Source organism: Asparagus officinalis, chromosome 7 (assembly GCF_001876935.1).
Source record: "Asparagus officinalis chromosome 7, Aspof.V1, whole genome shotgun sequence".
NCBI classification, from domain to species: Eukaryota; Viridiplantae; Streptophyta; class Magnoliopsida; order Asparagales; family Asparagaceae; genus Asparagus; species Asparagus officinalis.
This window is the reverse complement of record NC_033800.1, coordinates 98961652-98975139: the sequence shown is the minus strand read 5'-3', so window position 1 is coordinate 98975139 and position 13488 is coordinate 98961652. Positions and strand designations below refer to the sequence as shown.

Below are 13488 nucleotides of genomic sequence, written 5' to 3'. Positions count from 1 at the left end.
TCAGACAGATTACAGTTATACCTTAGAAGAAACTCCGAACGGAATATCAAAGCGTAACTCCAGAGGCATTGATGTTGAATTGAAGAGTATGACCTGAATTAAATAAGCATGAGCTCCGATAAGACATTAATGACAATACATATACTCTTAACATGGTACCTACCGTTGAATACAATCTTATCATCTTGCTATAGTGCTGCATTGAAACCTCAAAAACAACAGGAACAACTAATCCCTTATTTTGATCACTCCTATATCTCCCCGTCATTCTATTGAACCCCGAGGTATCATTTCCCCTTTCATTCTCTATCACCTCTGATTGCTTATCATTGGAGAAGTTAACCTCAAAGCAACTAAGGCCCACAAGGTCCATTGACATGGGTTTAGAGGGACCAGTAGTTCCTTCAAGGTGAATGGATATCATATGATGTGAGAGAGCATTTACTTTTTTCTCTATAAGTCGCTCAGAAGAATAAGCTGTGCCATGTCGAAAATATTGTTCATCAGCTGTTTCTTCAACATAAATTGGAACTGTGTAACCTGGTTCGACAATATTTTGATGATTCCTTAAGGAGCCATGAGTATCATCTGTACTGATGGAACCACGAGAAACATGAAATGTCAAAGGCAATGATGTGTCATTTTGAAGAATATATGGGGCGTATCTTCTGGTATGAACGTCCTCAGTTGAATGAAATCCCAATATTCCTCGAAGTTCAGCTGCTTCCAATTGCTTTAGTGCATCAGCAATCATTTGCTTTGCTCTGAAAATGGCCTGCAATGATTTCAGACACCAACAATAACTACAAACAACAAAAGAGAACATACTGAAAAACTGCATTTCCACCTAAAAATCAGCAAAAGATCAAGTACAACAAAAGCTGTAGACTGTTATAGTTTGACAAAGAAAGGTAATATGCTGTCAGTTACCATAATACTACAGACTAGGCACATGCAATGCAGCCATTAATATGGATGCCAAGATAGGCAAACTTGATAGTGAGGACATAAAAAGTAAAATATTCAACTTTTGGCTCTAAGAACATTGCTTTAAATATACCTGACATGCCCCGATATATCGATTGATATATCCTTTTACAAGGCTTGCCGCAAAACAATATGGGCTAAAAATATCCTTTACTGCTTTTTGACAATTTTTGGTTAATATATCCCTGACATGGCTAATATTTCAGACGATATGTCCTTTCATATCCTTTTCATAAAACAATATACCACTTTTAGTAATTTTTGGGTGATATATCATGATTTTTCCCATATATAACGTGACATTGGGCCGCTAAAAAATCGGACAAAAAGTTGCAATGTCGAGTTGGACTTTTATTTGTTTTAAAAGGTATATTAGTGATCCCAAACATATATTATTTACATTTTTATATGCTTCGGTTTCATTAAGTATGTTAAAATTACATTTTAGGACATTATATTACCACATTTCCGCGATATCCGCAATCCGGTATGAATTTTGATCATCCAATATTTCCACGATATATGATATTTAAAACCTTGTCTAAGAAAGCAGTCTCAAATGTCAGCCTGTACAACCAAACTAGAGCTATTTTTCGGACCACGATTTGGCTTGGACACGAAGTACAATATTTACATCTGATTTAAGTCCATTCAGTCAATTACCTTTGGTCTGCAACTTAATCCCATGACGCTGTTGTCATTTTCTGTAACTAGATCCTTTCTGGACTCACATTTCTGTTGAGACCTACATAACTCCACTTCCTTCCACAGTATTTGTAACAGAGGAATTTGTAATAGGCAGTTAAATTATCAGTTAACAATGTCAATCTGATATAAATTGAAATGAATGCTTAAAGCTTTTCAATGAGCACAGCAAAGGCAGGCAAGAGTTTCTTTATCAAATATGAAAAGCTAGCAACTTGTAGAATGTTAATCTAGGAACAGCGAGAATTCTATACAGATTTCAAAAGGCAGTGCTCTCAAAAATATATATAAGACTGTACAAACCCCTGAAAGATCAGAAAACACGTACCTCAATGACTGGCTCCGTAATATTCAAGTTAAGATGCTCAATTGATTCCAGATATACATTAGTATTTGCAGATGTGTTCAAGAGAACTGTTCCGACAAACTTTCGTACCAAGTTTAGCTTAAAGTGGCAGGGCTCGACAAATGGTTCCCACATAACCTGTAGATTATTATAACGTCATAACTAACAAAAAAGGAAGTGACCAACTTACACCAAACAATACCTTGTCAATGTTATTGTAGTTAATTATAACGTCAGCACTGGCAGAACCCTCCAAGATATCCTGTGTTTGCTTGAATTCCACCAACATATTATTTGTCAACATCTCAAATATAGGTCCATGGTAGCTCAACTATGAAAAAAGAAAGAAATATAAATAGATCAGATAAGGAGACAAAAACAAATCAGGATATGCCCACACGTGTGTGTGTAGAGAGAGAGAGAGAGAGAGAGAGAGAGAGAGATGAGCTATGCTACTATCAATCGTATCCAAGATACAGATACTAAAGACTAAAGTTAAAACTTAGATTTGCAAATTGGAAATGCAGACTGTTGGATGTGATCCAATACACTTGAACTAACTGTAAACAAAATTTCAGATGAATTCAACATGCTTTTAATCATGTCTCAAGGAGTAAACAATTATTGATCTTGTGAAATTTCTGAAAAGTTGATTTTCAACAACCTAAGATGCATGGTTAAAAAAACTTTATCAAAAATTTTGTTAGCGGGTAGTTCATGTGTAGTAGACCACAACCAACAGTGTAGATTTTCAATTTGAAAATCCAAATTTTTGAGTCTACAGTATCCACATTCAGGATACTACTAATAGTAATATAGCACAATCTTGAACTTTAAACATTCAGTGTAATAATGTTTTTGTTATCAGTAAGGCATGCTCCTTTGAGCTTAGCATATCATGGAGATTTATAACTCATAAACAGTTGCTAAAGAGAAATAACATGTGAAAGTAGCATGCATGGTTTTAACCATGACAATGATCTGATCTGCCATTTAAACTATTATGATGCGTGAACAAGGGAAACGACAAACGCATGCAAAATAAATGTCACTGTTCAATGGAGCTCCTTGGCTATAATAAAATTGTTGACATCATAAATTCCTATTATAATAGGGTGAGATGAAAGGAAGCTCGACAGAAGATACTACCCACTTTCTATGATGGGATATCAATCTAACATCAACCTCCTATAAGTTGATAACAAACTGCCTAGTAAACTATTACAAAAAATAGAACCTTATACTAGAACCTTGAATGCTAGTTGACAGATTGTACATCTGGCCCCCTGATCATGTTAAGTTCATGTGACAAGAGGACAGCCAGCCTCAAATTTCCAAACGCCAGCAAAAAGTGTCAAGTCAAGGAGGTATGGTAATAATGAAAGAAATGAGGATGACAATAAACTCTATGGGCACAAAATAAACTAAAGTAAAGAAACTCATTATCTGATTAGCTTTACAAAGTTTTGAGATCCAAACTTGTTTTGAAATAAATAATTAATCAAATACTTAAAAGAGATAGTGAAGCATCAGTAACAAGAACTGTAGTTTTTTTTTAATTAGGATCTGTTTGTCTATGTTCTTAAGCGTTTGCGGAAGATTCATGATGAACTTGGCTGTGAAGAATTGTTTTCAGATCCAAATTCATGAACTTTTTGTTAGGAGCTCCAAATCATAAATTTGGCTTCACTTCAAAGATTGGTTTCATATCCAACCATAAACTAATCATGAGGATCTTACAAGAGGATGATGCAACACATGAATGTATTTCTTTTCAAATATTAATTCATCAGTTCTCTCGAATGAAACAATAGAACTAGACATATAGGGCCAGAGTTTTAAAATTACAGAAACACCCACCAGGCTGAAAAGTCTCTAAGCAGCTAAAAATCCATATTTAAAAATAAGAAAACCAGATAAGAGCAAATAAAAATTTCACTAGCTCAGAAACCAACAACAAAGCATTAAAATATAATAAAAAATTGCCTTCCTAGTAGCTTCTTAGTCCGGATCACATTGGTTTCGATTACAACTTAGAATATAACAGATAGAAAAATATCGACAGCCCCCAGGCTGAAAAGTATCTAAGAAGCTAAAAATCCATATTTAAAAATAAGAAAACCAGATAAGAGCAAATAAAAATTTGCCTTCCTAGTAGCTGAGAAACCAACAACAAAGCATTAAAATATAATAATAAATTGCCTTCCTAGTAGCTTCTTAGTCCGGATCACGTTGGTTTCGATCACAACTTAGAATATAACAAATAGAAAATATCGACAGATCAATTTGTTTTAAGGCAAAGAAATTTAAATCACCAGAAGCGCCTAGTTTTCTTTGCCTACTATTAAAACAAAGGACTTCGCAATGTTTCCTTCCAAAATCAACAACCATTACACATACTGCCATGTTCTCTTTCATTCATAAATCAAATGTACATTCCTCTTTCCTCAGAAACCAAATATGATGTCCATGATTTTGAGCACGAATGACTTTTCTGGGAAAGCATAGCTTCCAGTGGAAGATTCATGTTATAGTTTATCATGATGCCACACTGAAGGCAATAGCCAGCAGATTGAATGGAGAAACCTCCCATGTGGACTATGAAGGAAAGGAAGACTTCATCATTGATCGGTTTGATTTCATCATCAGGCTCTCTCAAGTAGTGATTGTTTTGACTAAGAAACCGGTATTGGACTGTGGCGGCTGCAATACTCAAACGGAAACAAAAAGACAGGAGAATAAAGGGAAAGTATGGGTTATTTATTTGGCTGTTTTACTTCTCTTCCATGCCATCTTTTAACAAGGGCTGAAAGGTATTTTTGTCTTATGGACAAACAAGATTTTAAAAGCAATTACATTGGGGATAAATTGAAAAAATGAAGCAAATTGGAGGCCAAGCATGTATAATATTTAAGGGGAAAATTTAAAACTACCTATAAATAAGGGCATATATCTAAACTCAAATATAGCACTAAAAAAATAGTTTGCCTTCTTCGCTCATTGTCCCTAAACTCAACCCTGATCTTAACCTATCAAATTATAACTCTAATCCTAACCCTATGTATAATCCAAATCCTAACCCTAAGCCTAATCCTAACTCTAACCCCAAACCTAGTCTTAATCAACAGAACCTCAGGAGATCGGGTGCATAAGAAAAGGTACAAAACAAGTAAACAAGATGAAGAAGAGGGCAATGTGGTTGTTGCAGCATGTGACGCCAGCTATGAGGAAGATCATGAAGAAAAGAATGAAAGAAGAGGAGATGATGGTATCACCAGCAAGGAAGTCCACCTCATCATCTGGAGAATAAGATGGAAAAGGTGAGGAAGGAGGAAGACCAAGGGTTTGATTGAAGCAGGATGATTAATTGTTGGAAAAAAACCAACCTAATTATCTGTTGATAATAGAGGGGTTTCTATAAGAACTTCTCTTAGTTCAGAGGAATTAAACGCAGAATGATAATTTTAAACTGCGATAATGGACATATGATATTTAACTGCAAAGAGAATTTAATAGTTTAATAAACAAAAAAGTGCATGGTGTTTTCAAGAACAGCCGTAAAAAAATGGTAGTTATCTTGTAAAAAAATTTCCTTCATATTTTTATCAGAAACAATGAAAATAAACACTAAAAGGATCAAACTGAGGTCTGACAATATTGAATTATAAGTTTCAACATATATGAATTTTAATATACAGAAACATCATAATTAAGATACCACGTATAAAGCAAGGAAAACAATAGATGAACTGAGAATTAATAAAGAATCGTTTCAATAGCACGTAACAGCCAAGTATCTAAATATTTATTATCATGTCCAACTAGGAACAAGCCACCATTAAACTGCCTACTATGGTTTATGATATAGGAAACATATAGCGCAGACAACATGAACATAAAGTTGAGGGTTTTACCCTTCCATCACTTAACAGCAGCGAGCCTTTCCGCAAATGAACATGGCAAACTATGCAATGACATGGAAATGGTGACGATGATCTTTCAGGAAGTTGGAGTTCACTGTTACTCCAAAAATTGAATATCTGATATGAAAGTCCAACATCAACAGATTCTACATGAACTTCAGTACTGAAATGCATCAGCTCCCCTTGTCTTTTCTGTCCATTGGTTTCTAATTTAATTTGAGAAATCAGTATGAATGGCATGGAACTAATATTCTGGTCATGGACCATCTCCAATATTGCTCTCACTTTTTCCATATTAAATTGCAATTTCACCCATGTTTTGCCTATAGTAAATTCACAACATCTACTTTGAAGAGAAAAGTTTACATACTTGCAACGCTTGGATACTTCATCTATTTTGGGATCACCAAGATGTTCTTCCTTGTCCCAGAAGGGTAAATGAAGTGCAATTGCAGAGTTCTCAGATTTTATAATCAGAATAATGTCTTCCTCCATCACATCCTCTGAGGCAGAACTATTGAACACTTGAGATCCAGGGTCACCATCATATATTGATTCCGGATTTGCAGCAGATGAATTTGAAGCACTATCAAATTTACTATATGATGAAAGAACATCAATAAAATTATTCCACTCTGACAAATGTAACCAAACATCAAGAAAAGGTATTGAAAATAAAAGTTCTTTCTTGCCACAATCAGATTCAGAGAAGTTAATATGAAGATGAGAAATCAATGAACTATCGGAGACAAATGATGCCAATGGACGATTAGTGTTAATTGAATGCAGAAGTAGACAAGGAATATCGATATCCAAGAATCGCAAAACTCCCTTCTCCAATGATGCAGAAACATTAAGCTGCAAATTTATTTTTGCCATCATTTCTGATGCAGACTCTTCTATCCAGAAGCGAGAGAATCTAATTGAGATTGTATCTGCACAGAGCTTTATATTCATAAGAGTCCTATTTGAGGTGTCAAGGGTAACTGCTTTGGCCTCTTTCAGGGTCTTCCTAATCTGCAAAAACTGCAGGACATCGGAACTGAAGAATTTGGATTCTTCACCAATAGAGGAAAGCTCCTCAATGACACTTCTAATAGCCCGGATTCCTAGGACAAGGTGCCTGTCTGCAAAGGAGAGGAAAATAACAGAGGGAGGAGGGAGTTAGACAAATATATATTGGAAAAATGCTACCCTAATAATATATCAATACATTTTTCCCTTTACCTTCTGCAATCAAGTTACAAACACACACTCTCATCATAATCGAAGTTGGCAAAGCAGACTGCTCAGGACATGTGTTAGTTGTGCAAGGTATCCTAACCCAGAGATCAGCATCTAGCTGCTCAATAAGAGGGACATTTGCAATACGGCTATATTCATCTGCTTTCAACAGGAAACCAGCATCTCCCTTGAGTGGTATTAATGATAGAGACAGATTTCTACCAAAAAGATTGATAATGTCAAGTTTATCAGCAGTTAGATGGCTTGGAATCGCGCAGCTTGAAGGAATATCCTTATCAGCATCTACTATACTGCTCATAAGAGTAGAAGCGAAGTATAGCTGAGAAAGTCCAAGCTGTAAACAAAAATTTGGTTGACTTTCTACCGGTAAAATCAGTCTGGAATGAAGTATCTCAAATTTATACAAGAAAGCAGAACTACAGCTTTGAACATTTTCGAAGTCATCGATTTCACTGGCGCATTGATTGATGACATCTTCATTTCCCTTAGATGTCCAATCAGGCAACGAGAAGTAACCAATCATCATCGCCAGGAATGATGATGGTAGAATGCAGCAAATATACTGAACCCCGAAACTTACCTCCGTCATTGAAGACAACGTACCTGTCCTTTTTTTCCTCAAACGGATATTTAAGGCAGGTGAAACACTAGGCAACGCTGGAGACCATAGTTGATCATGGATGCTAGGTGGAGACCAAGATGAAGAAAGCATGACACCGTCTGTACAGATCCGTGCATCCCAACCGTCACTATCTTGGGATATAATGGAAGACCCACATTTAGAGAGAGTGATTGTTCCTAAAATGCAAGAAGAATCATGAAAGTGAACACGCAAGTTACTGATACTAATATCCAGGAGGAACATGTTAACAGTGCAAGAATCCCTTTCCATACTGACTGTTCCAGTGCTGCTAGGGGATTCCACTGTTGCATAGCTATAAGTTCTACGTTTCTTCTGAAACTTGAATGTCTGGATTCTCTGATGCCTGTCATTTACATAGGAGCTCGGCAACTTGGGAACACAACCTATTAGTGAGCCTTCGAGGCAACTTAGAGAACCTGAATTGTAAATATTCACAAATGGAAAGTGGTCCACGCGATTACTAGAATAAGTAGTTGGATCGGTATCATAGAAGTCAGAGAAGCCAGACTTTGACAATTCAATATCAAATGTTTCAGTATCTTCTTGTTGATTCAGGTTGAAGGACTTAGCTGAAGAAAAAGACTGTTTGCTTACTTTGCTATAAAACCCATGCAGATACCCAAAAATTCTCGGATGGATATGAAGATCAACAGCGTTTAAGAAAACACTGCATTCATGCTGAATTTTACAACCATCACTCCTAACATAATACTTAAATTTAAAACAACCTTCACCTGGAGAATCTTCACTACATGTGACACTTGGTGAGCAGGGACCAACTTGTTCAAAATGTCCAGATGAGGTACTACAATATTCATCTCTTAATGAGCATAAGATGAATGCTGTAGATTCACCTTTTAGTTTTAACTCTTCAGCTTTCAAGAACTTAACATAGAAATGACATTCTGGATCTTCTTGCATAATGTACCTGAAACAAGATAAAATGTGCTCATGTTTGGAAATTTTTGTTAGGCAAAACGTATGATTGACATGAAAAGTATGTTTAGATTACTAACTTAAAGTCAATACTCTTTAGGAAAAAGGAGACAAGGGGACTATCTGGTGCATCTTCTTCAAGGATAATACCCAAGCTCAACTGATCCAACTTTACAGATACAAAAAACCGAAAACAATAACAGTCATCTGGTTTGAACTTTTCAAAACCATCTGAGACAGTTGTAGCCACACCTTCACTTTCTTGCAGTAACAATTTATCACGAACTCCAACCAATGCATGGACAGCAGCTGGAGAAATTTGCATTCTGACTGAAGGCAGAATACAGTCAACCTAAATAAAGAAACATGCAAGCTCATAATATACAAGAACTAACTGGAGCTAATATTTTGAATAAGAAAAACAATGGAACTCATAACGACATCAAAGCTTGAAGAACATTTATAATAGGAAATGCATGGTTGCCTATAACATAGATTAGAACTTACACTCACCACATTTACACACGTCAATAAGACAGACCACATCATCAGACAACAAAATAACACCAGTCGTACTGACAATGATAAGGAAAGAGCCTAAAATCCTAAATTGCAATTACAATCCCAGAGGATTTCAATCAAACGGAGAATATCTTTAGATTTAATGGAGGGAGGGAAGTTCAATCTCCTGCACTACGATATAGAATACTTCCATTGCAGAAAAACAAAACATATGGTAGGTTTTTTCATCTATGAATAGTGTGGTTGAAAAAATAGATAGTTTCAATAGAAGAGCTGGAGGCTCAGAGCATCTGACATCAAATGTGTCTTGTCTCCAGGGGGGCTATGGAATAATGATATGAGGTGGCACTTCATTTTGTAAATAAGCTACCAAGAGATAGACATATCGTGAGGCCCACCTACCAGTCAAATCAAATGGGCAGGCCTCCGCACACTTTATCACTTGGTAGCTCATTTAGCAAAATAAGCCGCCCCCTCATAAAAATCAAACCATATACATATTTGAGGAATCAGTCCACAAACATTTTATTCATTGGATTTGCTTTTAGACACATGTTGTTGTGTGATACACAGTAAACCACACAACTCAGAGGTAGCCTTGATGTGTATCACACACCAACACTAATCTCAAAGAAAATCCAACGGATAAAAAAGATGGTGGACAGAGCCCTCCGTCCACTTAAGTTTATTACATGTTTGTGTGTGTGTGCGTGTGTATAGAGAGAGAGGCGAACTTATGTCAACTTAAGTGGACAAGAAGCCTTGTCCACCAAACTTTCTATCCACTCGTATATATATATAAAAAGTCTCTTCATATCTTCCATGGATCCCTAGGTATCATCAATGGATAGAAAGTTTGGTAGATGGTCTACTTAAGTTGACATAAGCCTCTACACTTCTATGTGTATACATATATATGTATATACATACATGTATATATATATGTACAAATATCGTTATATGTGTGTGTTATATGTATATACATGTGTGTATATATATATATATATGTACATATATCGTTGTGTGTGTGTGTGTACAGTGTGTGTGTGTACACACACACACATACATACATATAAAGCTCATGTGTGGTACCCATCAAGACTATCTTTTTCAAGACCTAGCACACATAAGCATGCATCTCAATGCAAATCCAGAGGATAAAAATGTCAAGTGGACGTCCACTTAATTTTACAGAAACTTTAATGCACATGTAAGTACAAACTTACATATATACATGCATGTATACACGCATAGATACATGCATACATACATGTACCTATATTCTATACATAGCAGAAGGCTAGAAGCCTAGAATAAACTTAAGACTAAGGGCTCTGTCCACCATCTTATTTATGCATTTTGCTTTGAGATCTGTGATGGTGTGGGATACACATCAATGCGCATATCTCAAAGATAGGCGTAATATGTATCACACAAAACACGAATCTCAAAGCACATCTAACAAATAATTTAGTGTATAGAGCCCTCGGCCCACTGAAGTTTATTCTAGCTTCATTCTGGGGTGTGGATCAGTAGGATAGAATATAATGGGTAATCTGACGGAATGGGGCGTTGAGCATCTTGATCAAGATGGCTACAACTAAAAGAAAAGGGCCTTTGAATGTGGGGGTTGTTCTTATTTTACCCGAGGGGTTCGAATTAGTGATCAGAATATTATGGACATTTAACAAATGAATGTATATTTATTATAAAACTGAGAATCACTATGACTGCGGTCAAAGGTAACTGGCCATGTAACCTTTTGAAACACCTATTACAATCTGAGACCATCACAGTGAAATAATTGAGGTTAGAGCTCTGAAATGGAAAATCCAGATTTGAGTTACTATGTTTGGTTTCGCAAGAACTATCTTGTTCTGGACTTCATAAAACAGACATTCTGCTTTTCTATAGACACAGGCGTACGCATCTATTAAAGTGGCTTATTTGCCTTCAGATCCAGATGTAGTTTATACCACTGTTAGTGTCTTATCTGAAGGCTCCTTTTACTCACAAAGAACTATATAATTAAGAAGGCTTAGGACTCTTATCTCTTCAACATAAGCATTCATGAAGAACTTGGAGCAAAGGTAAAACTGAAATCAGAGTAAGAGAAGGCTGCCAACTCATCCAGAGAATTTTATAAAATTGAGGTGATTTATCCAATTTATTCAATCAAGGACGTGCTTCATGAATACATGAATAGCCAGCATTTTCTTATTGTTGCTTCATGTGCTATTGCATATGTTTGACTATAGATGGAACATAAAAATTGTAGTCCTGATAAAAATATAATATAACTTGACCATTGAGAAACAAATACCTCCAAAGCTTTCAATGTTGGCTCGTCAAAAAACATGCAAAGCCTGAATCCGATATTTGCATTAAGTTTTTCAATAATGGAAGTTGCACCACATATATTGGAAGCAGGCACACGTACCTTGAAAAGGCCATGTAAATAATGTTATATCCTGTAAATGTCAGACAAACAAGAGCAAGCAGAGATTTAAAATAATAAATGTGGCTTGCCTCAAACTCAGTCAACTCAATGGTATAATGATTATAGAGAGATTGAAGTTCGGCAACTAGTGGTACATCATCCATGGAGTTCTTAAAACATCCCTCATATACATGGTCATAGCAATGGAAATTATCTAGCATTTCCTGACCAGTTTCCATCTTATATCTGGATTTGAAGAAAAGACTTCCCAATTCCAAGTACTGCAAAATGAAAATGAACATGTCATAATTAAATATTCTTCTTGGTCTGAAAAATATGATTCTATAATGAAGGGAAAAAACCCAAAAAAGAGGCCAATATAATTATTACCTGAATATAAAATTTCAATAAAACAAATTGATACAACATATTTGTAGTGGTACTAAATGCATGATCAATAAACACAAAAAGACTTTTTCCCTATTAACTTAAACAGTCAACAAGGAGATATTATGCTGTTTTCACCTGACTGACATTTTTTGTGGTAGTTTATGCAAAAAAAATAATAAATAAAAATAAAAATAAAAAAGACAACAACAAAGCCTTTCTTTCAACTTTTTTGGGGATCCTATCCATCCATTCAGTTCCATTAAGGATCATGTTCTCTATTAAGATAACCATTAAGTATTATCATTATCCCTCAAGTGGAAAAAAAATAAGACACTAACAACAAATGTAGAGTTTATCTTAAAATATATATGGACTGCATGACCTGACCTGGTAAAACATGGGCAAAGATGATTACTTGAGAAGAAATCGGCAAATAAGCAATTGATCTAAAGACTGAAATATTGTGGGCAATTGGGACCATAGAGATGGATCCAATTGTAAAAAAAGAAGATTTGACTGAATATCGAGGAGCAAAAGAATTTAGTCTAAAATACCAAATGAAAGTGGATCAGTTGCGATGGATGCTGGCAACTATTGGATGCGTGGTGGGCCGAGTGTTTTTGGATGTAGGTGAAGGTGTTTACGTGTTGTGTTCCAAGACAGATGTCTCAAGTGTGTGCATAAGCATCATGTGTAGATGTGCCTATAGGTAGTTATATTAATATCATAATAATAATACTTATTATTATTCATTAACTATGCTTTTCTTTCTATTTCTTTTTTTTTTTTGGGTGGGGAGGATGGAGGTGGTGAAGGATGTTATTGGTTGGGGTTTGTTCTGATCTTGGTAGGAACTGTATGCACCTTAAATAAGTGTTTTAAAAGTTGGTCGTCATGTCAGATATAGCAGCCGACATGTCGAATCGGGGCCCTAATAGCCACGACATGGAGTCGTACATGTCAAATGGCATTTTTGAGAATATGTCGGGAATATATCAAGTCAAAGCGGATATGTCGGGCACAACATCAGTTTTGAAAAGGCGACCAATTCTTCTTTTTTTGGCTTTGAAAATTTGGTAGTTAATGGGTTTTGAATTGGAATAAAGCTTAAAAACCCGACTTGACCCCCTCCAATAACTCAATCACAAAAGATCCTCTATGGTTGGGCTTTCTTTTGTCCTAAATCAATCGCGACAGCTGCTTCATCTTCTCTAGAGCTCCATCATCTCTCTTCAACTACGAAACACCCAAAATCAATCGGATCGACTCTCGGCTCTCGCAGCTATGACTATCTCGCCTTCTCTCTCTCTCTCTCTCTCTCTCTCTCTCTCTCTCTCTCTCTCTCTGTTTC

At 35.9% G+C, this 13488-nt stretch overlaps 1 protein-coding gene across 3 annotated transcripts in view; it reads right to left on the bottom strand.

Annotated features, from left to right (window-relative positions):
• The window catches only part of LOC109847049, a 78843-nt gene that overhangs the window by 19411 nt on the left and 45944 nt on the right, over positions 1-13488 (bottom strand). For all 3 annotated transcript variants that reach the window (XM_020416294.1, XM_020416295.1, XM_020416296.1), the window contains 9 exons: positions 11837-12028; positions 11631-11747; positions 8866-9137; positions 7189-8777; positions 5953-7088; positions 2241-2369; positions 2021-2176; positions 164-775; positions 22-93 (listed from right to left, as the gene is read on the bottom strand). In XM_020416294.1, the coding sequence (XP_020271883.1) occupies positions 22-93; positions 164-775; positions 2021-2176; positions 2241-2369; positions 5953-7088; positions 7189-8777; positions 8866-9137; positions 11631-11747; positions 11837-12028 (4275 nt within the window). The remainder of the gene's footprint in view (positions 1-21; positions 94-163; positions 776-2020; positions 2177-2240; positions 2370-5952; positions 7089-7188; positions 8778-8865; positions 9138-11630; positions 11748-11836; positions 12029-13488) is intronic.